We start from the raw sequence: 12,763 nt of genomic DNA, 5'->3' as shown, positions 1-12,763 counted from the left end.
AAATCATGACGGCTTTTAAGTAATCTACCTCCTCTGGCCTTTATAATCTGCACACCCGCTCTTCTGATGATCCCTGGGCCTTTGGAGGTTGGCGTGACAAGGATGTCCTATAGAGTGATTTTAAAAACGAAAATATTTGATTTGCTTAACCTTCATATTGTATTTGGCGTGGTGACCTTCTGACATTATAAATTATACTTTTGGTTTATCCATTTTATTTAGTTTTTGTTGCAACAATACAACTGGTTATTTCTTTGATCTTACACCTATCACCCTTTCTGTACTCTTATGTTAGTATTAATAACTTGAGAACACCTTTTTACAAGGACAGATTAAAATGTGTGAATAATTATACTTCCTTTCAAAAACTTCTTGTTTTGCTAGTGACCTGTAGTCACACCCAACACAGAGATACAAATGATAAGTATCTATGTCGGACTGGCTCTAGTAGGAGCTCTCCGTGTTTAAACTGCAAGCCTGATTTTTTTTATGTGTGTTTATTTTATATACTCTATTAGTTCAGTGATGTTTCCTCCCATTGATAATTTACTAAGGGTCTTTTGCCATGAGTCAATATTGAATTTTATCAGTGCGCTTCTTCTCTTGAGATGACCCTGTAACTTCCCATTTTGTCTGTTTAATATGGAAGATTACATTAACACAGTAATACATTAAAAACAAATTTGCATTGTTGAAATAACCAATTTGCTCTCAGGCTTTCACTCTCTGTTGCTGGTGTGTGTGTGCGTGTGTGTATGTGTGTGCCAGACAAACACACACGCGCACACACACACACACACAGATGCAGATACTTTTAGATTTCATTTTTATATAATCTGTTCAAAACTAAGACAGTTTATGTAATTCTTTTTTTTAAGCAGTTTTAACACAGCGAGAAAATCGAGCTCACATATACTGATGAGTCAGACAGGAAGCACTCTCCTGTACACTGTTCTCCAGAAAGGGTGATGTAGGATTGAATTGTTCCCTGAATATGTGGCAACCAAGTGCCCTAAGGTATCTTAGCCTAGGAGCTGTTGGTGGAAATAGTAAATGACAAAGCTGACCCAAATTTTTGCCTCTCACTGTGTCCAAGCCCTGTGCAGTACAGAGTTTTAGATAGCATCGATTTGCCATGCCCTCACAACAAAGAGGATTTGTAACTGCATAGGATGCTGGATTACTGCAAAGCAAACAACACAGAAGTATCAAGCCTGGCTCTCAAAGAGTCCAGTTTCTGCGTTAGCTCCAGAAACTCTACTCAGTCATCAGATAGAAAAGCCTGGACCAGACTTCTGGAAAATGGAAGCTGTCAAAGTGGGTGAGCTATCCCAGCTATTTCACTGCAGGAGAGTTAGAAACTCCAGCAACTGGTGTGAGTTCCCTAAGTAACCCTTTGAGAAGCAAGAGTTCCCAGTCATGGACAGCCCTGGTTTCAAGCTGAGTTCCACGGGCACTGCTTCCAAACGCGGTCTGTGTTTTATTTGCTGGCAGCAAAACTCAAGGCCAAAGATATTGAATCATAAACTCACGTGTTCTAGTGATAATAAGAGTATCTATGTGTGTTAGGGTAATTTATATTTTTTAATGATAATGTTTTTTCTTGCATTTTCACTTTATTGTTATATTAATACGTGGCGATTGTCTTCATTTTCATGTCACTTACTGGTGCCTTTTCACAATAACTGCTTTTAATATCTTTCTCTCACTTTCTCTTTTTTAAACGGCTTATTTATTTCCAATTCATGTATATATAAGTTTTGCCCACATTCTGTGTACCACATGCATGCAGTGCCTCCAGAGGCCAGAAAAGGGCATTATATCCTGGGAACTGAAGTCACTGATCGTTGTGAGCCACCACGTGTGTGCTAGCAAACAAATCCCAGGTCCTTGGTAAAATTAACAGAGGCTCTCAATCTCTGAGGCTTTCCAGTGTCCTCATTTTTTTTTCTTATCCAAATTTCTATATTTATCTTTTTTAAAAGACCAAGTTTGGTGGACTTTTACCTTGTCTGATCATTGTATTAATTTCTGCTCGTATATGCTTATTATTTCATGCTTTTTACTATCTTTGGATCAACTTTATAAGTTTCTCCAACTTCCTACTCTAGGTCCTTAGCTCATTACAAGTGTCTCCATCTGAGAATGAACCTATCTCTCATTTCTTCCATTATTCTTGTACATGCTTATCCTATCCTTAAACCAGACTATGACTTTTATGAAAATGTCTACATCCTTACATGGATAAAAGTGAGAGGTCACTTACTTCCCCCAAACACACTACTGATGTAATGAGATTCTATCGTCATCTTAGAACATAATCCATAAATCATGCCACATGGGTTGTGTGAAGACTTGTCTAATTTTTTTTTTGTGTGAAGTCAATGTTCCTATGTATCAGTTTTTATAGAGATACTATTTGCAAGTTGTGTTATGTGTTGGTTACTGGATTTATAAACAATATAACACAGATAAGTGTGTTAAGCTCATATGCTTATTAACTTTTTGCCTGTTTTATCTATAAATTACTAATTGAAATATGCTTAAAAATCAATCTATTTATTTTCCTTAAGTTACCTATTGTGCATGTCAATATATATATATTTAATGAACATCTTCATCAAAGAATATTGCACACATAAAAAATATACAAATCATAAAAATACTACTGGTGAGTTAATGTGGCTTGAATACATTGTGGAATTGCTACCTAATTCAACGAACAAGGGCTGGACAATACTTTACCGGCCACTTCTCTCCTTTCCAGTCCTCACTCCTTCCTTCCCCCAAAAAGCCTGGACCACATCAGATTCATCTTTCCTGTGCTTCATTGTAATAGAACAGTGAACACTCTGCTCAGTCTCTTGTTGGACTCACTGTGCGCAACCACACGGACACAGTGCAATTTGTTCATGTTAGTAACAACATAGAATATACTTCTTAATAATACTGCAATTCACAAATCTCATACTTTCAAAGGACTTTTGTTTTGTTTTTCTCTTATTGATATTTCCAGTAAAAACCATTTCGTAGGACTAGAAGGATGACTCAGAAGGGCACTTGCTGCTCTTTCAGAGGACTGGAGTTCTATTTCCAGAACCTGTATGATGCACATACACACATGCAGGCAATACATTCATAAAAATAAATGTAAATAAATCTTTACAAAAGCATTGTATATGTGTGTATACATATTTGTGTGTGTGAATGTATGCATGCATGTGTGATGTATTTATACCAGGGGATATTAGTCTTATTTGGCTAAAACCAGATTTTTTTTTATTAATTCACACATGCACGTATATATAACCAAACATCTTTCTATGGCATTTTCACCAACTTGTAGTCATGCCTGCAGTGAATGAAGGTTCTAGTTGCTCCTTATCCTGGCAAAACATCTGCTCATGTCAGTTTTGTGAATGTTGGTTTTCTTATCAGAATTCAATAGCATCCATATTGGCTTTCTCACCCCAATTACTAACCAGACAGATGCCTTTCCTGTCTTTATGAGTCTCTGGATATTACCTTCTGTGAAGTGACTTTCAGCATGTTTGTCTGCTTTTTAATTGGATAGATGTTTGCTTGACTTGAAGAGTTTCACTACATGGTGTGGATCAAAGGCCTCTGTAGAGTGTAACTGTTAGTAACAGCTTGAGCTGTGTTATGATATGCCTTTTTTACTCTCAGTAATGTATTTTACTGAAAAAATAGTTATTTTAATAAATTCCACTGTAGCCACCTACTTCTTTGTGGTTACTATGTTCTCTTTAAAATATCTTTTGAAAATTAAGGTTGCAAAGATATTCTTCTATGGTATATGAGTCAGAATACTGTAAAGTAACAGAACTTATAGAATGAATATATGTATATAATACATATATGCAAATATGCACATACAAATACACACATATTTTATATATACGTACACACACACACACATATATAGTTGATCAAAGTCCAAAAATGGCTGTCTGTGAACTGAAAGTCCAAGAATCCAGTACTTGCTCAGTTCACAAAGCTAGATATCTCAGCAGATCTTCAGTATATGCTGGAGTCACAGACAAGTAGACTCTAATGCCAGTGAAGGAATTGATGTGCTCGGAAACTGAAGGCAAGCAGGCAAAGAGCAAAAGCTTCCTTCCTTCGTCTACATCCTCATAGAGACATCCAACAGCAGGTATGGAACAGATCAAAGGTATGTATGTATCTTTTCATCTGTCTTCATACCATAAAGACTAGAAGCGGATTACCCCACTTTATACCAAGAAAAAAAAAATTCCTTACAGGCGTGCCCTCAATTTCTGTATTATAGTTCACTCCAGATGCAGTCAAGTTGACAACCAAGAATAACCATCATTTCACTCATGGTTTGAATTGAGTTGACTTTTGAATTGAAATTGGTTTCATTCAAGGTAAGAGTCACAGTTAGCTCTTCCCAGGAACCTCAGATGATGAAATGCTCCATCCCTCCGGGGCCATCCTTCCCTTCCCTATGGCCCTGCTTCGGCCACACATTGTGAGACTCCCTCATTAAGCCTGTGCATTTGTAGGGTTACCCATGATTGTGCAGGGACCCCTGGGCTTTGAAATTGATGTCAGTAGTGTCTTTCTTGCCTTCCCGGGCTACTTTGGACCTATTTTCCTTTCTAACACTCTACTTCCCTATTAGCATTTAAAAGTAGCTTTTTGTTGCTGTTGCATTTAAACAGGACACAGCACGAACTGAATCCTAGGAGTCCGTTTGAACCCGCTATTCTAACCCTGCACATGAGCACTTTTTCCGTATTTTTTAAAACTCAATTAAATTTTTCATTTGACATTTTCATACATGTTAACAATGCACTCTGATTACCCTCCCTCCCTCCCTCCCTTGTCTCCCTCCTTCCATCACCTCACTCTCCCCATCACCCCCTCTTCTCCCTATAGGCCCCCTACATGTGTGTCTTTTTGGTTTGGTTTGAGACCCGATGCTTTCAGGCAGGGCTTTCACTGTGCTCCTGGATTTTGAGCTCTGCACTGGTACCTGGTAGGCTCACCAATGGTTGCTCAGCTGATGCTGTTGACTGCCAGTTACTTTAAATTGTGAATACTGTGAACTGGAGTTTTATCCATTATTTTACATCAAACATGTCTCTCCTCCTGCCTTATTTTTGGCCAGTGGAAGTTTGGAGACTGCACTTTATCTCTGCCACACAGACTGTCCTCAAACTCACGGGCTTCAGTGATTCTCCTGCCTCAGCCTCCCAAGGAGCTGCGGCTGCTAAGTCATGCTGTTAGGCCCAGAGTGATGGAGGAGTTGTTTCCTCAATTTGTTTCTTCGTTTTGGTCTCCTCTTTCTCTTACATTTAAATTTGACCTGTAACATGATTTTTATTATGTAGGCCTTGGTTTACATTATTCACATATAAACTAAAAATCTAAAGTTATTGGATTCCTCCATTATTTTTGTACTTCAGGTCAAATCACCCTGTACTGTAATGCGGATATAATCTTATTTTCCTAAAATTAATTAACATTATTATTAATAAAACAATAATTATACATGTTTGTGAATGCTTTCAATATTTTTTTTACCAATCCTCTTTTAAAGATTGTTTTAAATTGCATGGAGGTATGTGTTTATGTGTGAGTATGTATACAGGAAGGGAGGTGCCTACGTATTCTAGAAGAGAATGCCAAATCACCTGAACATGGGATTACAGATGGCGTGAACCTCCCATCATGAGTGCTTCAAACCAAACCTGAGTCCTATCAAAGAACAACCAATACCCTTAACCATGGAGCAATCTCTCCAGCCTCTCTTTACCAATTCTTCTCCTATTTAACAATATGTGCTTTCTTTAGAAAAATTCTTAATGAAAATCTGGTGGTTATAAACTAAGCGTTTTGACTGTCTGCAGAGGTTTATCTTGCCAACCTCCTTACCTACGGATCAAGCTGGGTCTGCACAGTTACCTGTGAAGAGTTATTTCTCTCCTGAAAAATTATAAAACATTTCCCTCCTATCTTTTGACTTCTGCTTTAGTATTTTAAAACTATTTGCTCCAAACTGTTATTTTGCTTTAATTTTTCTCTCTTCCCATTGAATACTTTTAATATCTTCTTCATGTAATATACCATTAAAATCTTCCAAAGAGTCCTTTCCTCTTTGTATTCAAGGTTTGCAATGTAGTGTTACAAAGCAGCCCTTTGAAAGGGGCACTCTATTTCTTTACCCTGGGATTCCAGACATTACCACATACCTTGCTTTGGACAATGAGCCATGTGATTATTTAAAAGAGCCTTTTAAAGCATAAATTCTAGGACTTGCTTGATCCTGGTGCTCAGTATCCTAAGGGTACTATGTGAGGATGTCCAAACTGTGCTATTAAAGAGTGAGATGCTAAATCAAGAAGGAGGGGGCAGCATCTTGGTTCACCTTGCCACTTGCTGAGGGACCAGCTGGCCACAGGCTCTCCAGGGAACCCAGCAGGCACAAGCATAGGGAGTCAAAAACAGAAAGAGTACTGGACCTGAGTGCCAAGTAAAATTATTCTTTAAACCCCTAAGTTTATAAGTGACTCGGGGGGCTGCAGGGAACACAGAGTATGTTCATGTTACCTCCTGTAATGATAAGCAACATGTTCTAACAATTCAGAAAGCCCCTAACAATTACATTTCTAACAGTTCCTGTAATATTTTTCTCTCTTAAATTCTCTATATTTAATTGGGTAATTAATTAAATATTCTTTATTCCTAAATTTTTCACATAGATATGCAAATAAATGTGTAACATGCCTATATATAAATATATGGATTGGATAACTATTTGAATATATAGTAGGTACATACACACATATAATATATATATGTGTGTGTGTGTGTGTGTGTGTGAGCACACACTAAACAGGTGTATAAATTTCATATTTATCTATCTTTTCTGCATTTAACCTCTTCTTTCCTTCCTTCCTTCCTTCCTTCCTTCCTTCCTTCCTTCCTTCCTTCCTTCCTTCTGTAGAACTATTGAGGTAATGACCTTATCAGTAAGTACCCTTTTATGACTGCTCACCAATCCTGTGTCGCAGCTAATGCTTAGCAGACTCACTGAAATCTTAGCTCACCTGTTGACTGGAGTTTTCATCTCTAGAAGTGTTTTCAGTTCAATCTTTGGCTAGCACCTATTCTTTAATATTGTGTTCCTTTGAACATCTCAAATATGAAATTATTTGCTAATTTCATTTCTGCAATCCTGCAAGGACTAATTCATTTCTTTCCCTTTGTCGCCCACGATGATTCATACACTCCTCCTTTCAACAATCAATCCATGAGGCACCACAAGAGGGCTGACTAAGAGTGACTTCTCCCAAAGTTAATTTGCATTACTGCCTTACCACAAGGTACCACCAAGGACTGCCTGAAGCATTTATTGCATTAAACCTACGGTGGCATCCATTTGATGACAGGGCTGAGGTTAGATTCTCAAAACCACTCTCTTTTCCTAATCTGAGTGGAGAGGGTAACAGGCTGGTTTAACTTATCATCTGGCTTTGCTGAGTGATGGACTCCCTCCCTCTGCCTCCCCTCCACTGAGGCTCTAGTTCAGAAGTTTCTATCCTCTACTCTCCAACATGCATGGGATCTAAGAGGCTCCTCACACTTCACAGACTGATGGAATTCAAAGTTCCAACTAGAGTTTTCACACATTGGTAATAGGGGTGCAAAATGGCTCACACAGTTTGTAAAATAATTTGGCAGTTTCCTATGAACTTGAATATTAATTTCTGACTTGGTGCTCTCACGCCTACATTTTTACATTAAGCGAACAAAACCTTTTACTCACAGAAATCTATCTACAAATGTTTCTAGTGACTTTATTTATAAGTGCTAAAAACTAAAATGTTCATCAGTTGAAAGCAGCTTCACGATCATGTATGGGCTTCCTAGCTTTTACTGTCAACTTGGCACGTTCCAGAGTCATGTGATTTGGGAGCCTCAACTCCCAAATGTTCAAATGAGACTGGCCTGTGGGCATGTGTTTGGGAGATTGTCTTGACTGTTAACTGACACTGGGTGTGAGAAGAGGGGTCCAGCCCATGATGGGTCACACTGTTCATTCCCTTACAGGTAGTCATGGTCTATATAATAAAGCTACTTAAGTATAAGCCTGAGAACCAACCAGGAAACAGCACTCCTATACTTTCTGATCCAAGTTCCTGCTTGAGTTTCTGCCCAGATGTCCCTCAATGATGCATAGATTGTATGCCAAACAATTCCTTCCTTCCCCTAGGTTGCTCCATCATATTTGTCTCCACAGCAAAAAAATAAACTTATACACTGTGGTTTATTTGTGCTGAAAAACTGGAACGTTACTCAGCAATGGAAAAGAGAGAATCACCCACAAATACAAGAATTTGAGTGAATCTCAAATGTACACAGTTATACAAATGTCCATATGCACAAATGGTTTCATGATTAGAATATTCTGGAAAGGCAAAATCCAGAACAGATGAGAGGATTGGGATAAGGAGAAAGAAGGAGAAATGGATAACCTGGAGATGTTGGAGTAATTCTTTATCTTCATAGCAGCTGCAGGGCTGAACTAAAATTTCTCAAAATAATGAAGCTGTGCATTTAGAGGGGCACCTTTTGATGTTTGTAATGCAGTGGCATGATGCAGCGGGAGGGGTGTCTTAGCTTGTGCATACTGAGGTGCCCCTCTCAACTGTCAGTCATAGGTCAGGTTTAATACAAAATGAAGTTAATCTGGGACATGAGACTAATGGTCTGGGAGAATACGGTAGAGGCAGAAAAAGAAGGGGGACAGAGAAGGACAAAAAAAGAGAGAAGAGAGAAAGAAGGGAAGAGACAGGCCAGAAACATGTGGGGAGAGAAAGAGATTGGATAAGGAGAGAGAGAGAGAGAGAGAGAGAGAGAGAGAGAGAGAGAGAGAGAGAGCAAACAATCCTTTTATAGCAAGCCATGTCCTTACCTGCCTGTTGCTAGGCAACTGTTGGGTGGAGCCTAAAAGAAATGCTAACACCTTTTACTGTGTGTAAATTATATCTTAATTTTCAAAGGAAAAGATCAAGACTCTGTGTCTCTAGTTGGAATATACTCTTCTAGTTTTTTTTCTCTCCTCCATATATTTAGTCCCTAAGGATTTCCTTTCTTGTAAGTGCAATGATGAATTTAAAAGGATTGCACCCATATTTTATCCAGCATTTATAGGTATTTCAAACCAGGAGAATTTTTAAAATATCAGTCTTCCATACTACCAGAGGCAAAGTCTACCATTCTTTATAGAACAAGAGTATTTTAAAATTTAATAGTGTTAGGTTTTCAGCTCATTTTATCACAGTATCCTCATGTTTCCACAAAGAAAAGCAATGCAGTTCCTGTATCGTCTTCATAGCCAAGGAAACCAAACCCAAAGAAGGTGAGATTTTACTTCTTATGTATGAATAAGTATCTGTTCCAGATTCAATTATCATGTATGCTGATGATGGACCCAATCTTTTCGATCAATGTGATAAAACACCAGGATGAAGGCATCTTAAAAGAAAGAGTTTAATTGGGTTTAAAGTTCTAGAGGTCTAGAGTCTATGACTGTGTGAAAAGGCACTGTGGCAGCCAGCTAGATCAGTAGCTAAGATCCACTAACAGAAAGCCAGTCAAGAGAGCTAGCCCCAAATGGTGCTGACCAGAGTCTTTGGCAACCTCAAAGCCAGCTCCCAGTAACATATCTCTTCCAGTAAAGCTACGCCTCCTAATCCTTCCCAAATGGTTCTACAAACTGGAAACCAAATATTCAAACATCTGAACACATGAAGGATATTCTCCTTCAAACCACTACAGTTATTTAAATCTTTCAGAATTAAGAGTTTAATGTGATGAGATACATCCAATGGATAATTTATGTTCTTGATTACCCAAGCCTAGCAAGACAGAAAACTGAGTAGTTTAGCTAATGAAAATGCAATGTAGTAATATCCTAGGGTAAACTATTCAGTTTCAAAATATCTATTTTATAGAGTACTTATGCTAAAACCATGTATATTCATTAAGTATTCAATAGCCATTGCTATGCCCTTCCATTAATACAATTTTATGCATACAACCAGCAACATCTTCTGTACCTAAAGCATAGAGAACATCATGGAAGAGGTGCTGCAATAAATGTAAGAGCCAAAGTTTGGGAAGTCACTATGAGTTTGTGTCTTCTAGACATGGAAGAGAAGCTTTACCCATAATACCTCAATACAGATGCCTAACAAGCTCCAAACAATGACAACACTAATAGACATGCAAATATAGAAGGGGGGGGGGAATTTCATGAGACCTTATCCCTGACAAAGAACTATAGGCAACTAACAACTGCTAGCAGAGAGAGAATTACTCTTTCTCAGAAATGAACTCTCCCTAATTGGTTATTCAATACCAAGGAGTTAGTCCTGAAATTGTATACAAACAAGTAATACCAAGTGGACTCCGTATGCTATATTTATAATTTACACATATATTTATAAAAATATTAATTTTCTTAATTACTTTTCTATTGGTATAAAGGGACATAATGACCAAGGAAACATAAAAGAGAGAATTCAATTTGGGGCTTGTGTTTCCAAAGGGTAGTAGAGGCCATGACCAACATGGTGGGGCATGGCAGCAGGCAGGCAGGCATGATGCTGAGCAATAGCTGAAAGCTTAGATGTTGAAACAAGAAACACAAGACAAAGAGAAAGAACTAACTGGGAATAGCATGAGCTTCTGAAACTTCAAAACCCAACCCCCAGTGACACGCCTCCTCTAACAAGCCCATACCTCTTAATACTTCCCAAACAGTTCCACCAACTAAGGAGTAAGCTTTTAAATATACAAGCCTATGGGAGCCATTCTCATTCAGACTTCCATAGTAATCAAAGAAAAAAGAGGCCATGATTTCGAGAGGGAGTGGCAGGGAGGATGTGGGAGAGGCTGAAGAGAAAGGAAAGGGGGAAATGATTTAATTATATTCTAATTTTAAAACTGTAAAAAAGAAGAAAGAGGGAGGATGGAGAAAGAGAGAGAGAGAGAGAGAGAGAGAGAGAGAGAGAGAGAGAGAGAGAGAGGAGCATTTTTCAATATATGTGAAAATTAGAGCTTACTTTGAAAAAGCCATGCTTTTGATTACGTTGCCCAAGCCATAGATTGCTTCCTGGAGGAAGGTTGGTCTCCGGAGGATCTATCACACGCTCATAAATCCTGTAAGAACAAAGAACATAGTTGTTAATAGAGGGACTGCCATGATGTTTGCATAGTTGTACATAGCTGATAGTTTAAAGAGGTTAAGGTAATAAGGACACATGCTCCACTATGTTCATAGCAGCCTTATTTATAATAACCAGAACCTGGAAAGAACCCAGATGCCCCTCAACAGAGGAATGGATATAGAAAATGTGGTACATTTACACAATAGAGTCGTATTCAGCTATTAAAAACAATGAATTTATTAAATTCTTAGGCAAATGGATGGAACTAGAAAATATCACCCTCAGTGAGGTCACAAAAGAACATAAATGTTATACACTCACTGATAAGTGGATATTAGCCCAAAAGCTCAGAATACCCAAGATACCCAAATTCATAGACCACGTGAAGCTCAAGAAAAAGGCAGACCAAAGTTTAGATACTTCAGTCCTTCTTAGAAGGGAGAACAAAATACCCATGGTAGGAGATACAGAGACAAAGTGTGGAGCAGACACTGAAGGAATGACTATCCAGAGACTGCCCCACCTGGGGATCCATCCCATATACAGTCACCAAACCCAGACACTATTGTGGATGCCAACAAGAGCTTGCTGACAGGAGCCAGATATAGCTCTCTCCTGAGAAGCTCTGCCAGTGCCTGACAAATACAGAGGTGGATGCTTGCAGCCAACCACTGGGCCTGTGCTCACGCATAGGGTCTCCAATGAAGGAGCTAGAGAAAGGGCCCAAGGAGTTGAGGGTGTTTGCAGCCCCATAGGAGGAACAACAATATGAACCAACCAGTACCCCCAAAATTACCAGGGTCTAAACCACCAACCAAAGAATACACATGGAGGGACCCATGACTCCATCTGCATATGTAGCAGAGGATGGCCTCGTTGGTCATCAGTGGGAGGAGAGGCCCTTGGTCCTGTGAAGACTTGATGCCCCAGTGTAGGGGAATTCCAGGACCAGGAAGTAGGAGTGAGTGGGTTGGTGAGCAGGCGAAAGAGGTAGTAGATAAGGGTTTGGGGGGGGGGGGACCAGAAAAGGGATAACATTTGAGATGTAAATAAAGAAAATAAATAATAATAATAATAATAATAATAATAATAATAATAATAATAAGGTGTGTCATGCTTTAAGTGATATACGGTACCATGACAGAGATCTCCTCCATGGCAGTACTGGGCACACTGTCTGGGTACGTCATACCTTTCTTACCTTCTTTACCATGAGGTTGGGAGATGGGACTAAGAAGACACCATTTTGAATGTCTACCTTGACCAATGACCCCTGCACAAACTTAGAAGGAAGTGATTTTATCCCAATGGTACAGGTCAAAGAACTGATGTAAAGAGAATGTAAGCATGTCCACTAGTGCAGCCAGCAGAGATGAAGTACATGTTACCATTGTGATAAAGCTGTCATCTCTCTGGCTCCAGCAACTGCCACATCGACACATCCCATCAAGAACCAATCACAAGGTATTCATTAACAGACTTATGCTCCAAATTCCATAATAGGTAATAAGAAACTAAAGCAATGAGCTTTAGAC

The 12,763-nt window shown here is 38.8% G+C and overlaps 1 protein-coding gene across 1 annotated transcript in view; it reads right to left on the bottom strand.

Annotated features, from left to right (window-relative positions):
• The window catches only part of Nell1 (NEL-like 1), an 887,940-nt gene that overhangs the window by 675,845 nt on the left and 199,332 nt on the right, over positions 1-12,763 (bottom strand). The window contains exon 5 of the mRNA NM_001037906.2: positions 11,124-11,220. Coding sequence (NP_001032995.1) covers positions 11,124-11,220 — 97 coding nt within the window. The remainder of the gene's footprint in view (positions 1-11,123; positions 11,221-12,763) is intronic.

This window comes from Mus musculus, chromosome 7 (genome assembly GCF_000001635.26).
Source record: "Mus musculus strain C57BL/6J chromosome 7, GRCm38.p6 C57BL/6J".
In the NCBI taxonomy this organism is placed as follows: domain Eukaryota; kingdom Metazoa; phylum Chordata; class Mammalia; order Rodentia; family Muridae; genus Mus; species Mus musculus.
The sequence above is the reverse complement of the archived record's forward strand: the minus strand, read 5'-3'. Positions and strand labels throughout refer to the sequence as shown.